Source organism: Pantherophis guttatus, chromosome 1 (assembly GCF_059756535.1).
Source record: "Pantherophis guttatus breed Tessera chromosome 1, ASM5975653v1, whole genome shotgun sequence".
Taxonomy (NCBI): Eukaryota; Metazoa; Chordata; class Lepidosauria; order Squamata; family Colubridae; genus Pantherophis; species Pantherophis guttatus.
The window spans coordinates 138,684,272-138,696,631 of NC_142063.1; the positions used below are offsets into that span (position 1 = coordinate 138,684,272).

Below are 12,360 nucleotides of genomic sequence, written 5' to 3' on the forward strand. Positions count from 1 at the left end.
CTCTCTCTCTCTCTCTCTCTCTCTCTCTCTCTCTCTCTCTCTCTCTCTCTTTCTCTCTCTCCCCCTTTGCAATGCAAAGCAGCTAGGACAAAACAGGAGGGAAGAAATTGGCAGAAAGAACAAGTTACAAAAGCAGCATAAAGATAGAATCAAACACAGCTGACCTTTCTGAACAAGTGAGAAAAGTGCTGTGACTTTGAATTCTGACCAAGAAAAAAAAAGAAAGAAAGCTGCAGTCATCTAGTCTGGATGTTCAAGGTAGGAGGTCAGCCTTCCCAACCCCCCCCCCCACACCCCATACCAAACAGCAATGACACAAAAGACTATTGCAGAAAAGACAGCCCAGAAACGGTATGACAACTGCTAGGGTGTGCTGAATCTTCCCACATTCCTAGTGAGACAGATGGTGTTACATGGGACACAGGGAGGGTTGTTCAAACAGCAGCAACCTTCAAAGATCAAGCAGAGCCCAGCCCGCCGAGCCCCATTGAGGGACCAGTGCTCATATGTTGCTGAGTTGCATAAACAAACAGCAACAGCTGCTTTGTCTCCCCCCACAGCCCTCGGAGGACTACTATAAACTTTAGTTGTGCCACTGTTAATATGATACAATCATTTTAATTTACTAATTGTAAATGCCATGAGCAAATGAGGGGACTTTTCAACACCAAAGCTACCATTCGTAATGCGCCAACACAATCACACTCTCACATGTGAAATGTAAGGCAGTTAGAGGGGATAAACATCCAGCCATTTTCCTCCTAGTGTTTTCATAGTTAGAAGCAGCAGAGAAACGGGAGGAGAAAAAGCGATGGCGTCTTAATATTTTGCCACGAAGGTGGCAAAGTAACAGATTAATACCCTCTTGACTCTTTAAAAGGAAATATTATGCTAAATTCTGCCCCAATGGTAAGTTTACTGATTGCAGAAACAAAGTGAGAGATAAGAACCAATCTCAAATTGTTTGATTAGAAGGTCAACTTGATACACATAGCACTAAATAAAAATGTATTTTAGTTGGAGATTCCTGCTAAGATACACTGGTATATTTTTTTTTTATGTTAGAATAGAAATAAACTATATGATTGGGCACAGTACACACCAATAGGATTTGTATTATAATACATCATACTGTAGTTAAATTTTTAAGAAGCAGATCTCAAAAATTCACCTTTGCTATGTGAAGAACTTTTTAAAATAGCACTTTTGAGTAACTTCTTTATTAATATAATAAAGTTGAATAATACATTCAAATCAGTTTCTATCTGATTAAATGCAATGCATACCTGATAATGGAATCATGTTGATTAATAGAAGATATGATGCTGTGATTTATACATTTCAGATGTTGACTGATAATCTCCTCATTCATTGTTAAAACAATCATAATGCATGCAACATATCTATGCCACAAAATTTACTCAATGTCCTAAACTTTGGGGAAACATACACACGGGGCTTAATAAAAAGTTAGGAATGATAAAAAAAAAAGATTAGAAGATTCTTGAGACATGTTTGAGATCATATGGGGTAAAAAAAAAGCATAGTAAAACTAGGTGAAAAATAGGATTAAAATTGCTGATGTTTAATAATCGTATAATTAAAATGCCACAATTTCATTCACATTTTGAGGAACAGAAAAAAAAATGAAACTAAAGTCAAGTTTAAGTGCAAATAAAATTTCCAAATTAGAAATTAACACACTCATTCGATCGTGAACATAAGACTATTAAATCATATTAGAAGAGACCATCAAAAAATCATTTAGACTTCAATTAAAGCTATTACCATTAAAAGATCTGCATCTTCAAAATGCCATGAAAAATTAATAATGATTGCCAATCAAAGCAATATCATTTCTCTAAGGGGTTATTATAGAAAGAAATCACTTAAAGTCAGCCCCCTACTCCCCACCTGATCTGTCCCTGGCTTGTGCGTCACCATATGCCGCTCGAGCTGGGTGCGGTAGGCAAACGTGTAGTTGCAAAGAGGACAGGGGAAGTTTTCCTCGTTCTTCTCATGGCGATACTTGATGTGCTCCTTCAGGGAGGTCAAACGCTTGTAGCCCCGGTCGCAATAGGGGCAGGTCAGCAGTTGGGCAAAAGCATCTGGAGTTCCAGGTGGCAGGTCTTTAACCAAGAGACATAAGAGAGAGAAGCCAGCTGAAAGGTCAGTAAATCAATGGCAGCTAATGGGCTTATTGCCCACTGCAGGATGGATTGACAAAAATCACTCCAATCTGTCTACACTAGAGACCCATGATTTCTACCTAGGCTGAAAACCACATCAATCTTTTTTCGACACACGTGGAAAAAAAAAGAAAGTGGATATTGCTCACTAGAAAATTAACTCAAATTTCTGTTTTACGCTTTCATAAAATTTTATTCTACCTGCTGTACTGCTAGACAGATAGACAGACAAACGGATATTTTGTTTATTGATGCCGCTTGCTAAATTACCAGTTCTTCATCTCCTTACATACTAGCTTCATCCTCACGAATACTTCTTTCAGCAGCTTTTTTTCCTCATGGATATATTTTGAGACTTAGACTCAGTGAGTATTTATTAATTTGCTTGATTAAAAAGTCAATTGTTCCAGAGTAAAATTAAAGCAAGTAGTACACCAGTCCTTTAAAATATAGCCTTTATTTCGTCTGCTATTTGCTTTACCTACAGAACATTCTCAATTTGCTGACATATATATATATATATATATATATATATATATATATATATATATATATATATATATATAATCACAATATGCTGAAATTACAGTCCCAGCCTTTGCTCATGAAATTCCACGCTTCTGCAGCTGTTCTTCAATTTTAAGGTAAACATCCAGGCATGTAGTGCATTTATAATTGCAACAGCTGCAAAAGGTCAGGAGTGGCTAAGAATGAATTCTGTCCTCACCGTTTTCTTCTTGCCCATTGGCCTCTGGAGTGCCAAGGCGAGACAGTTCCTCGGGGGCTTCTGGGTAAATAATGGCGGTATCACTGCGTTGTAGGTACTCTGCTATACTGACTGAGTGTCCATCTCCTTCCTCCAGTTTTCTCTTAGCAAAATATTCTTCAAAGTCTGATGTGCAATTTGCATTCTTAACTAAAATGGAAAAAGGGACAAGCAGGGAAAAAGATAAAAAATAAAGCTCTGTGTTCATCCTCTGGGAGATTATAAAACCTTCTGTGGAATATTTTGAACTTCTTCTTTGGTCACCCTTATCTTCACCTGGTTTATTTCACTAATCAGAAAATTAATAACTAATTTTATTCTCTGATGGTGATATTTACTAATGAAGAAGGAAAGCCATGCAGAGTATGGCTTCTGTATTGCTAGAAATGTAAAACGGGTATTCTTTTGTATTTTAGAAGGGATAGTTCAGGACTAATAAACAAACTTTTATTGTAATTAATTTATATGTATAATCTATACATAGAAACATTTTACTCCATTTTTTTATATGTATGCACAGAACCAAACAAATCATTTTTCATACTTTTACGTATTCCAGTTTAACTTTACACTTATAAAAAATATATATCAAACTTCAATAATGTAAGTATAGCCTGAGAGCAATTTTGCTGTCTATGCTTAATACATGTGAAATTGTTACTCTAGCTTTAGCTTCTCCAAAAATCTATGGATTAGATTTGGTGCTTTTAAGTCCTTTCAAGGTGGGGTTCCTTTGACGGATGGTTTAAGATGTTTGCTCTTTTTTTTTTTTGCTGAGATATAGACCTTTCATGCTGGACTGGGTCATAGAAAATGAAAAGAGAGTATTCGTAGAGTAATAAGTAGTAATAAGAACTGGAACTTAGGATCGTTAATAAACGCTTGTTCTGAATTGTATCACATTCTTGTGAGAAATAATGCTACTTTTTCCTACAAAATAAGCCTAAGTAACTCAAAGTGGAGATTTGGAGTTCTCTTGCAAATGGAGCAATGTATTTTGGTTGTAAAACTGTGAAGTAGAATCTTAAAGTTATTTTTCAATCTACATTGAACATTTCCTTATATTCTCATTAAATACAAATCTGTTTTATTTTCATTGTTGCTGAAATGCCTCTGAAAACAATGTTCTCTATATCATGAAATATCCTGTTGTTAAAACTAAATTTACCCCCTCCTTTTTTTTATGAACATTAAATATAAGAACAATTTGGAGAAAGTTCCTAATATTTAAACCTACTGTATAGAAGATGTTGCATTCAATTAAAATGATATCAAAGGGACTTAAACACATGTAACTCAGAACAAATTATAACTGGCAAATTGGACATTTAATTTCTCTTTTAATTTATGTTTTAGAAGGCATATTTCAGGACTGATACAAAGACTTTTATTGTAATTTAATTTATATGCAATCTATAACATTTTACTCCATTTATTGGTTGGGTCAGATTACAAACTCTCTGCCAAGATGTTTAAAATATTTTCTCTTTCATGAATCAACAAAACTAGAGATCAACTTGATAACTGTTTCCCTTACAGTAGCATAAATCAGTAACATCCATCATAAAATTAATAAGGGAGAATTGATAATTAGAGAATGACAGAACACTAAATTTAAATCATTGTTAAGCCAACCAAAATATTTAGCATTTTTGCCTAAAAGCAACAGATGGAAAAGAAAATCCATATATTAGGTAATAGGTTTTTGCAGTATTAGGTAAAATCAATTGACACTCCTGATTGTTCAAAAGTATTTTTTTTAAAAAAAAAAGGGGGGGGATCGGAGGGAGAGGGAGAAAACCTGAAGGAAATCTCTGATTCTACAAGGTGTGTGTGAAAACTGCTCCAATAAAATTATAATCTAAAACTTCAGAATTCCCAGAAGTTGTTTAATATCAATTAAGAAGCAATTCTGGCAATAGTTTTATAGCTAAACTTAATAAACATGGCTTCACTTCCTGTCAATGGACAGTATCTTTCTTCATACTCAATGTGTTGAATTTTCTCACACACATACATGTACAATTATTTATTTATGGTTCTGATTAAGATGGAAGAATCAAATAGGTACTCATAGGGATTAAGATAGAGAAGGCACATTTCATAGCATGACTGCCAGGATGTAATAAAGAATTCTTGAATATATGAAGTACTACAAAACTCTTCAATGCATTTGCTGCAAGTCAGGAACACGGTTTCTCCTCTAGAATTAATATTTTTATAAGAATCTGTTCAGATATTGACTGGAATCCAAATATCCTTTTTTTATAGGCAAGAGTTTAATTTGTGTTGCTTAAAAACACATCCTCTATGCATATATGAAATAGAAAAAAAACCTGAAATGTTGTTTGAAGGAAAAATAATATAGTTTATTTTCAAGAAACATGCAAGAAAAATAGTTCTATTCTGGGTGCTAAACAACTGGAAAGAACAGTCTTTCTCGTTATGGTCTTTTGGTGGGAAGATGGTAGGAGAGAAAGAATTTTAGGAAAGAAGAACGTTGTGTTTATTTATATGCATACATTTGTGTCTGGGGAGGGAGGGAGGGAGGGAGGGAGGGAAGGAAGGAAGGAAGGAAGGAAGGAAGGAAGGAAGGAAGGAAGGAAGGAAGACAAATGTGTATGATGAAATTGTTCTGCATTTTGAAGAACCTGCATTTTGTCATATAATTTTGGACATGTTAAGAAATTAGTAATACTATACTAATTTTCATCAGAATATATTGCTCTCTTTCTATGTGACATATATATTATGGCCTGATCAACTATCACTATTCTGTTTATGTCTAAGTAGATCTCTATATACCAGTGATGTTTGCAAGGAAGCCACCAGTTACACAAGTGCAGAGGCAGGTCATTGTTTAGTGTTAACTCTATAAGACTATATGATATTCTTCTATGGCCAATACTGGGGTCATCTTTGATAAAGATACATAATGTATCTTTACATAATGTGGTGCCCTGGTGTGAACCAACAGAGATTTCGGTCATTAGATCAGGGATGTAATTTTCTCATCCAGCCCATTTCCCCCAGGATTGATACTCCAACAGTTTTATCTTTTATATCACCACAAATGTTTGGGATCAGATTCCAAAAATGTTTTGCCATGGTAAAACCTAGGTTAAATAATTTGGAGCTGGTAGTCATTCAGTCCTTTGGTGTGACATTTTCTTTCTTTATCATCTTTAATATTCAGGATTCAACTCTTTAAAAAAAGAGTTGTCACACTTCATTTCAGTGGCGAAATAAGTGAATAATATAGTAAAAAAATGTTTCCTCTTCTGATTTTTTAAAAACTAAATCTGCAGGCTTCATATTAAGTTGGTTTTATCTGGCCTATAATCATAGTTCTATATAGTAGCTGGAATTGCCTGCTTTGATAATAAATGTCTCCTTAGCTAGTAAACTTGTAAACTTGTGCATTATTCAGTTTCTGTATATATTTAAAAGAATTCAGGAGCTCAGTCAAATATTTATGTCTAATTTACACACCTTAAAAATGGTGGGATTTACTAAATTGACAGATTTGACAGTAACAATGTTTGCAGCATGATGACATGGTAAAAGGGTAGTATAAATATCAAATTTCATATGGTTGTAGATAAGGAATTAGAATTTTTGTGTGTGTTACTGTATTTACCCCTCAATGAAATATAACGGATCAGCACTACAACCAAAAATGTTAACTTCCACTCAAAACCATAAATGGCTATTTTAACGGCAAAAAAACCCCAGGCTTTCCCTTGTATGCTCTTTGCAGAAATCCCCCAAATATTGATTCATTGTAAATTTAAATTGCCCACAAAAGTGACAGTCCCATCTGTGATTCAAGCTTTTTAGGAAGATGTAAAATGTGTGGTCTTATTAAGGAAGTCTTGTTTTAATTAAAGACTGGGGCAGAGTCTCCTTAAAGACTTGGGAGCCTAACATCATACTATATGAGCATAAACCACACTCAGGAGAGTAGATATTTAAAGGAAACATTTCAAGGGCTAGGAGGCCGGTTATTTCTTATGGGAACTCTTGCTGTGAAATGAAGATAGCTGTTCCTAATCGGCAGCAAAGCTAATAAAACTACAGCCCCCATTAAACAGGAAGTGGCAGCCGTCATTGGTATACACAGATTAGAACTGAGGAATGATCAGTCCTTTCAACTGCCAACTTTTACTTCTGTTTTCATCTTTACTGAGAACTCTTTTGCTACTTAAAGAAGAACAAGTCTTAGTAAGGACCAGTTCCTGCCACTATTACTAGGAAGGTGAAGGTACAAAGGAAATTTTCTTTGATTTTCATCTATTTGTTCATCCATTTCCTAAAAAAATATAATGTGGTCGGTTAAACTAACATATATGCAAATTGTGACTAAATGTAAAACAATGTATTTAAAAAGATGTTCACATTGTGAAAGCCACTCAAATGTGGCAGCTAATTCTGGAATCAAGAGACTCATAAATATCCTGATATGGTTTTGTTTGATTCTTTTTCAAAAGCTGTAAAGCACAATATATCTTCATAGAAAGCAGATTTCAATCATTCAAAGAGAAAATGACTCAGCCAACCATGTAACTGAGGAATTGAGACACCAATCATGTTACTGTATTTATGTAGTTCTGTATTTGAAGTCTTTCTAAAAATTTAAGTGAATTTGCACATACTGTAAATGCTTATCACTCAGTTACAACAATTAATCAGTGTAACAACTTGCCTCCAGAAGCTGTGGTGCTCCAACACTGGAAGTTTTTAAGAAGAGATTGGACAACCACTTATCTGAAATGATATAGGGTTTCCTGCCTGAGGAGGGGGTTGGACTAGAAGACCTCCAAGGTCCCTTCCAACTCTGTTATTATTCTAGTAACATTCTTAGTTTGTATTCAGACATGCCTTTGAAACACATGGAGATGAAACTCAAAAGAAGACTTCGACCAGTAGCTCATACAAAGTCTTAATACTATGATTTCTGAAATACAAATTTCTTTCTCAACGAAGTATCATCCTTGATGCATTTTCTGCTAGCTGAAGAGATGTAATACTCTCATAGAGGTGAATAAATACTCCTGAATTTATTGCAACCTTTGATGACAAGGAGATTAAATGTTGAGAATATCAAAAGCACAAGGGAAGAATTTTACATGTGATCTTTCATTTGAATTTAAAAACTATACATGGTTTGATTCTTTTAGATCACATTACCAAACTCGCCAAATACGTCTTTTCATGGTTTGTTTTAATCTCAAAAAACGAAGGTGCTCCAAATTCTGCACTATAGTTGATGTATATTGAAACATAAAATGGCTTCATTTTACTTTTTGTGGATTTTATTCCAGTTGATATGTAACAAAAATGGGGGGGGGGGGAAATCCCCACTCAGACTCAATTCCAATATGCTTTTAATTTTCATTATTTTTTTCCATTAGGTATTAGACAAGTCAGTCTGTTATGCTGTCTAGTAAGAACATGTGGGTGTGTACTGGCATTAGAGATATGTGAATGTTACAATCCTAACATTTTGGTGCCACCTTCATTCACAATATTTTAAGTGGGCATTAAAATGGAAACTAAAATATGGAGAATAGGGAAAACTTGGTTGCGTTATTGGAAACAATGACTATGGTTTCCTTATATCTCTGAACTTATATCAAGTAATACATACTAGAATCATGGAGCAAAACATTGCTCATTGTGAGGACTAGCTAAGATTTATATCTAGAACAGACTTTATACTCCCAATCAAATGCCAAATAGTATTTGCTTGGAAGCAAAGATTTTTTATTTGATTTTATTTGATTTGAGTACTGCCCATCTCATTGCATGATGGAAGTGGGAATTCACTATCAGAATCTACTTGTGAGCTTCTTAGCTATATCTTAATTGCTTTTGTGTGTGATTGAAAATATTGAATTAGATAAGCTTTTGGGTTGATTTAGTAGAACAACTTGCATTTGTTGGAACAAAATGAACTCTTATAAGACAAAACATTTAATACAGTTTAAACTAAGCAAAAAATGTCCCTTGGACTGCAGGGAAATCAAATCAGTCAATCCTGAAAAAAAATCAACCCTGACTGTTCTTTGGAAGGACAGATACTGAAGCTGAAACTCATTTGGCCACCAAATGAGAAGAGAGGACTTATTGAAAAAGACCCTGATGTTGGGAAGGATGGAAGGCAAAAGGAGAAGAGGACGGCAGAGGATGAGATGGTCAGATAGTGTCACTGACATAATAAACATGAATTTGGGAAAACTCTAAGAGGCAGTGGAGGAAGGGAGGGCTGTTGTGCTATGGTCCATAGGGTCATGAAGAGTGGGACACAACTTAGCGACTGAACAACAAAATTAAGCAAAAAAGTGATAGCTCAGAAACCAAGCTGCTTTGGTATCAATATTCCTTTCTTCTCATCTACAGGAAACAGATTTCTGAGAAGAGTAAGCTAAAAAAAAAGTTGAGAACATGAAAAGTGTCCAAAATGAAGACAAAGCATATTCAATAAAACATTGTGGTTTGGTGTTTCTACAAAATGCATTCCCATTCCATTATTAAAAATATTTCACTATCTGTCATAGAATAGTAGCTCTGGCTGGACTGAATTCCAACATATTGATATTGGAGACTCAAAGTGAAAAAAGAAAAGGAGGTAAGGATAGGCATTTTTTTGAAAATGTTCTTAGTAAGATCAGTGGATCATTGATTTGCATCAGGATAAACTACTTGGGCAAATTTTAAAACATTGGTTATTGGACATTTCTCAAACCCTCATCCAGGAAAGTGAATTAGCTGTTGAATTCTTTCTGTTTGTAGGACAGTTAAACAAGCTGCAAGAATACAAAACCAATATAAGCCTTTACCTGTTCCATTGTTTCCAGTGGTTTGAATGGCAGCTTCTGGCCCCATGGTGTCATACTCTTCCTTCATTTCTTCTACAAAATGAAAGAAAGAAAGAAAGAGAAGGAAGGAAGGAAGGAAGGAAGGAAGGAAGGAAGGAAGGAAGGAAGGAAAGAAAGAAAGAATATTTTCAGTATTTCACATACCAAACAGCATATTAAAATACTGATCAAGTGACAGTCGACATGGGTGACTGTCTACTTGTGAATGTCTGGTTCTGTTCAATCTGTTTAATGCAGTTGATCATATTTGCTGAACGGGAAGCCACAGTTTGCATAGAATGAATTTTCTCCATATTAATAGTTATCATTGATTATTTGTGTTTTATATTGAACAGAACTGGGATATTACAAATATGGCAGCAGTTCCTGTGATCTTAGCCGTTGGAAAGAGGTGTCCGTATAATCACAGAAATGGTTGCAGCTACACTGTGATTAGATTTGTCCCGAAATTACATGACAAAGAACTTTAAGAAAGTTCAGCCTGCCAAATCTCAACTCCCCTGACTGAAACTAAGTCCACGCTCACTTATGACAAATACTACAAATTATGAGAAAGGCCACTAAATTTTGACATCTATGGAAGACTTTTATTTTGGTTCCTGGAATAAACAATGACAATAACCCCATCTATCTAAATAAAGACAGGCATGTTATGTTCACCAAGGACAAAATTAGATTAGAAAAGTATAGACAGAAATACTGTATGTCTATACAACAATGTTTAGTTTATAAACACAGACACTTCAGACTTTTCTGAATAGGCTTGAGCTTTTCACTTCCTCTTGGCTTCACCTATTAAATATAAGGAACAAGGGCAATTGTACTGCTATGATTCCTTGGAAGAGGAGCAAAATAAAAATGTGAAAAGTATATCCTTTCAATGTATTACTTTAAAATAATTTTCAATGGTATGTTGTGAAACTTGTTGTTGTTAGTTGTGAAGTTGTGTCCTACCCATCGCGACCCCATGGACAACGTTCCTCCAGGCCTTCCTGTCCTCTACCATCCTCTGGAGTCCATTTAAGCTCACGCCTACTGCTTCAGTGACTTCATCCAACCATCTCATTCCCTGTTGTCCCATTCTTCTTTTGCCCTCAATCTTTCCCAGCATTAGGGTCTTCTCCAGTGAGTCCTTCCTTCTCATTAGGTGACAAAAGTATTTGACTTTCATCTTCAGGCTCTGGCCTTCTAAAGAGCAGTTAGGGTTGATCTCCTCTAGGACTGACCAGTTTGCAGTCCAAGGGACTTGCAGGAGTCTTCACCAGTACCATGGTTCAAGTTGTGAAACTAGGATAGATTAATTTATCATCTTGGTCTGCCTTAATCAGTCTCTATTGCCTTTCATTCATTGTAAACATGTCATACTTAACAAATCACAGAAGTATCTGTGGTTTTCCCTACCACTTTCACTGGCAAAGAAACCATGGAAAGGTACCCAGCAGTGGTGGTACCTTCTACCAGTTCACCCCGGTTCAGGCAAACCAGTAGTGGAGGTGGTGGAAGGCTCCGCCCACCCACCCAGACATCATCACAGATGCTCTGAGCATGAGCAAAGCGTGCACGCATGCACGCATACTCTCAGTTCTGAACCGGTAGTGAAGGTAAGTGGAACCCACTACTGGTACTCAGGATGTGAGCAGTTAATTTCCAGAGCTTAATTCTGACTACCTTCTTGATCTATAAGGTGCCATTTCTTAGTGCTAGAGATTGCAGCAATTGATGGTTGTGTTGATCATCACATAACTGATTTTTACCGTGATGGAAAACAGTGGCATCAAGAACTACAGTGTTAATTGGCCTTTGAACAAATGATGTGAATAATGCTGGTATTTTATATAGGAAAACACCCCACTAGTTTTACTATTAAAACACCCCACTAGTTTTACTACTATTAATTTATCTTTTTTTTTTTGATATAGCAGCAAAAATAATACAATCCTATAGCAAAAATTTTTGAAAATGAATCCCAGTAAGTTCAGTGGAGATTTCTCTTAGATAGGCACAAAACTGCAATCTAAGGTTCTTAATGGGACATGTCTGAAACCAGAATTAAAACAGCATTGTTTTGCTGCATTTTTGGTCTTTCTTAAATATTTTGTAGAACAGCACAGCATATTTTTGTATTGTTTATATTGTCAGTTATGTTGAGCATCTCTCTAGTGGCTGCAGGTAAATTTCAGGAAGAGTACAAAGAAAGAGTTTCTCTCTCTTTGCTAATAAGTCCTTATCCAGTTATTCTCGTATAACATTTTTCTTATGCACATTCTTAAAAGCAAAGCCTAAAAGAGTTGCTCAACAATGAGATGGGTGACATATAAATTTAATAAATGACTACATTAAAATATATGGTTCTATTACATAGTAAAAAAAAATCAGTATAAATTATTTATTTCAGTGAATAAAATTCAAAATATTTTTTTTTCCCAATGGTGTGAAAAAGTCTAACTAAAGGGATTCTGGAAATAGAGTCAAACTAACTATGTTTGATGGTTAGGCATAATGGTTGAAATTGCTCATGTTACTA

At 35.2% G+C, this 12,360-nt stretch overlaps 1 protein-coding gene across 9 annotated transcripts in view; it reads right to left on the bottom strand.

Moving 5' to 3' along the window:
* ZEB2 (zinc finger E-box binding homeobox 2) overlaps window positions 1–12,360 on the bottom strand; it is a 173,288-nt gene that overhangs the window by 29,852 nt on the left and 131,076 nt on the right. For 7 of the 9 annotated variants that reach the window (XM_034424701.3, XM_087881828.1, XM_087881829.1 and 4 more), the window contains 3 exons: window positions 9,798–9,869; window positions 2,917–3,105; window positions 1,915–2,129 (listed from right to left, as the gene is read on the bottom strand). In XM_034424701.3, the coding sequence (XP_034280592.1) occupies window positions 1,915–2,129; window positions 2,917–3,105; window positions 9,798–9,869 (476 nt within the window). The remainder of the gene's footprint in view (window positions 1–1,914; window positions 2,130–2,916; window positions 3,106–9,797; window positions 9,870–12,360) is intronic. The other 2 variants (XM_087881831.1, XM_087881830.1) reach the window with 1 other exon arrangement.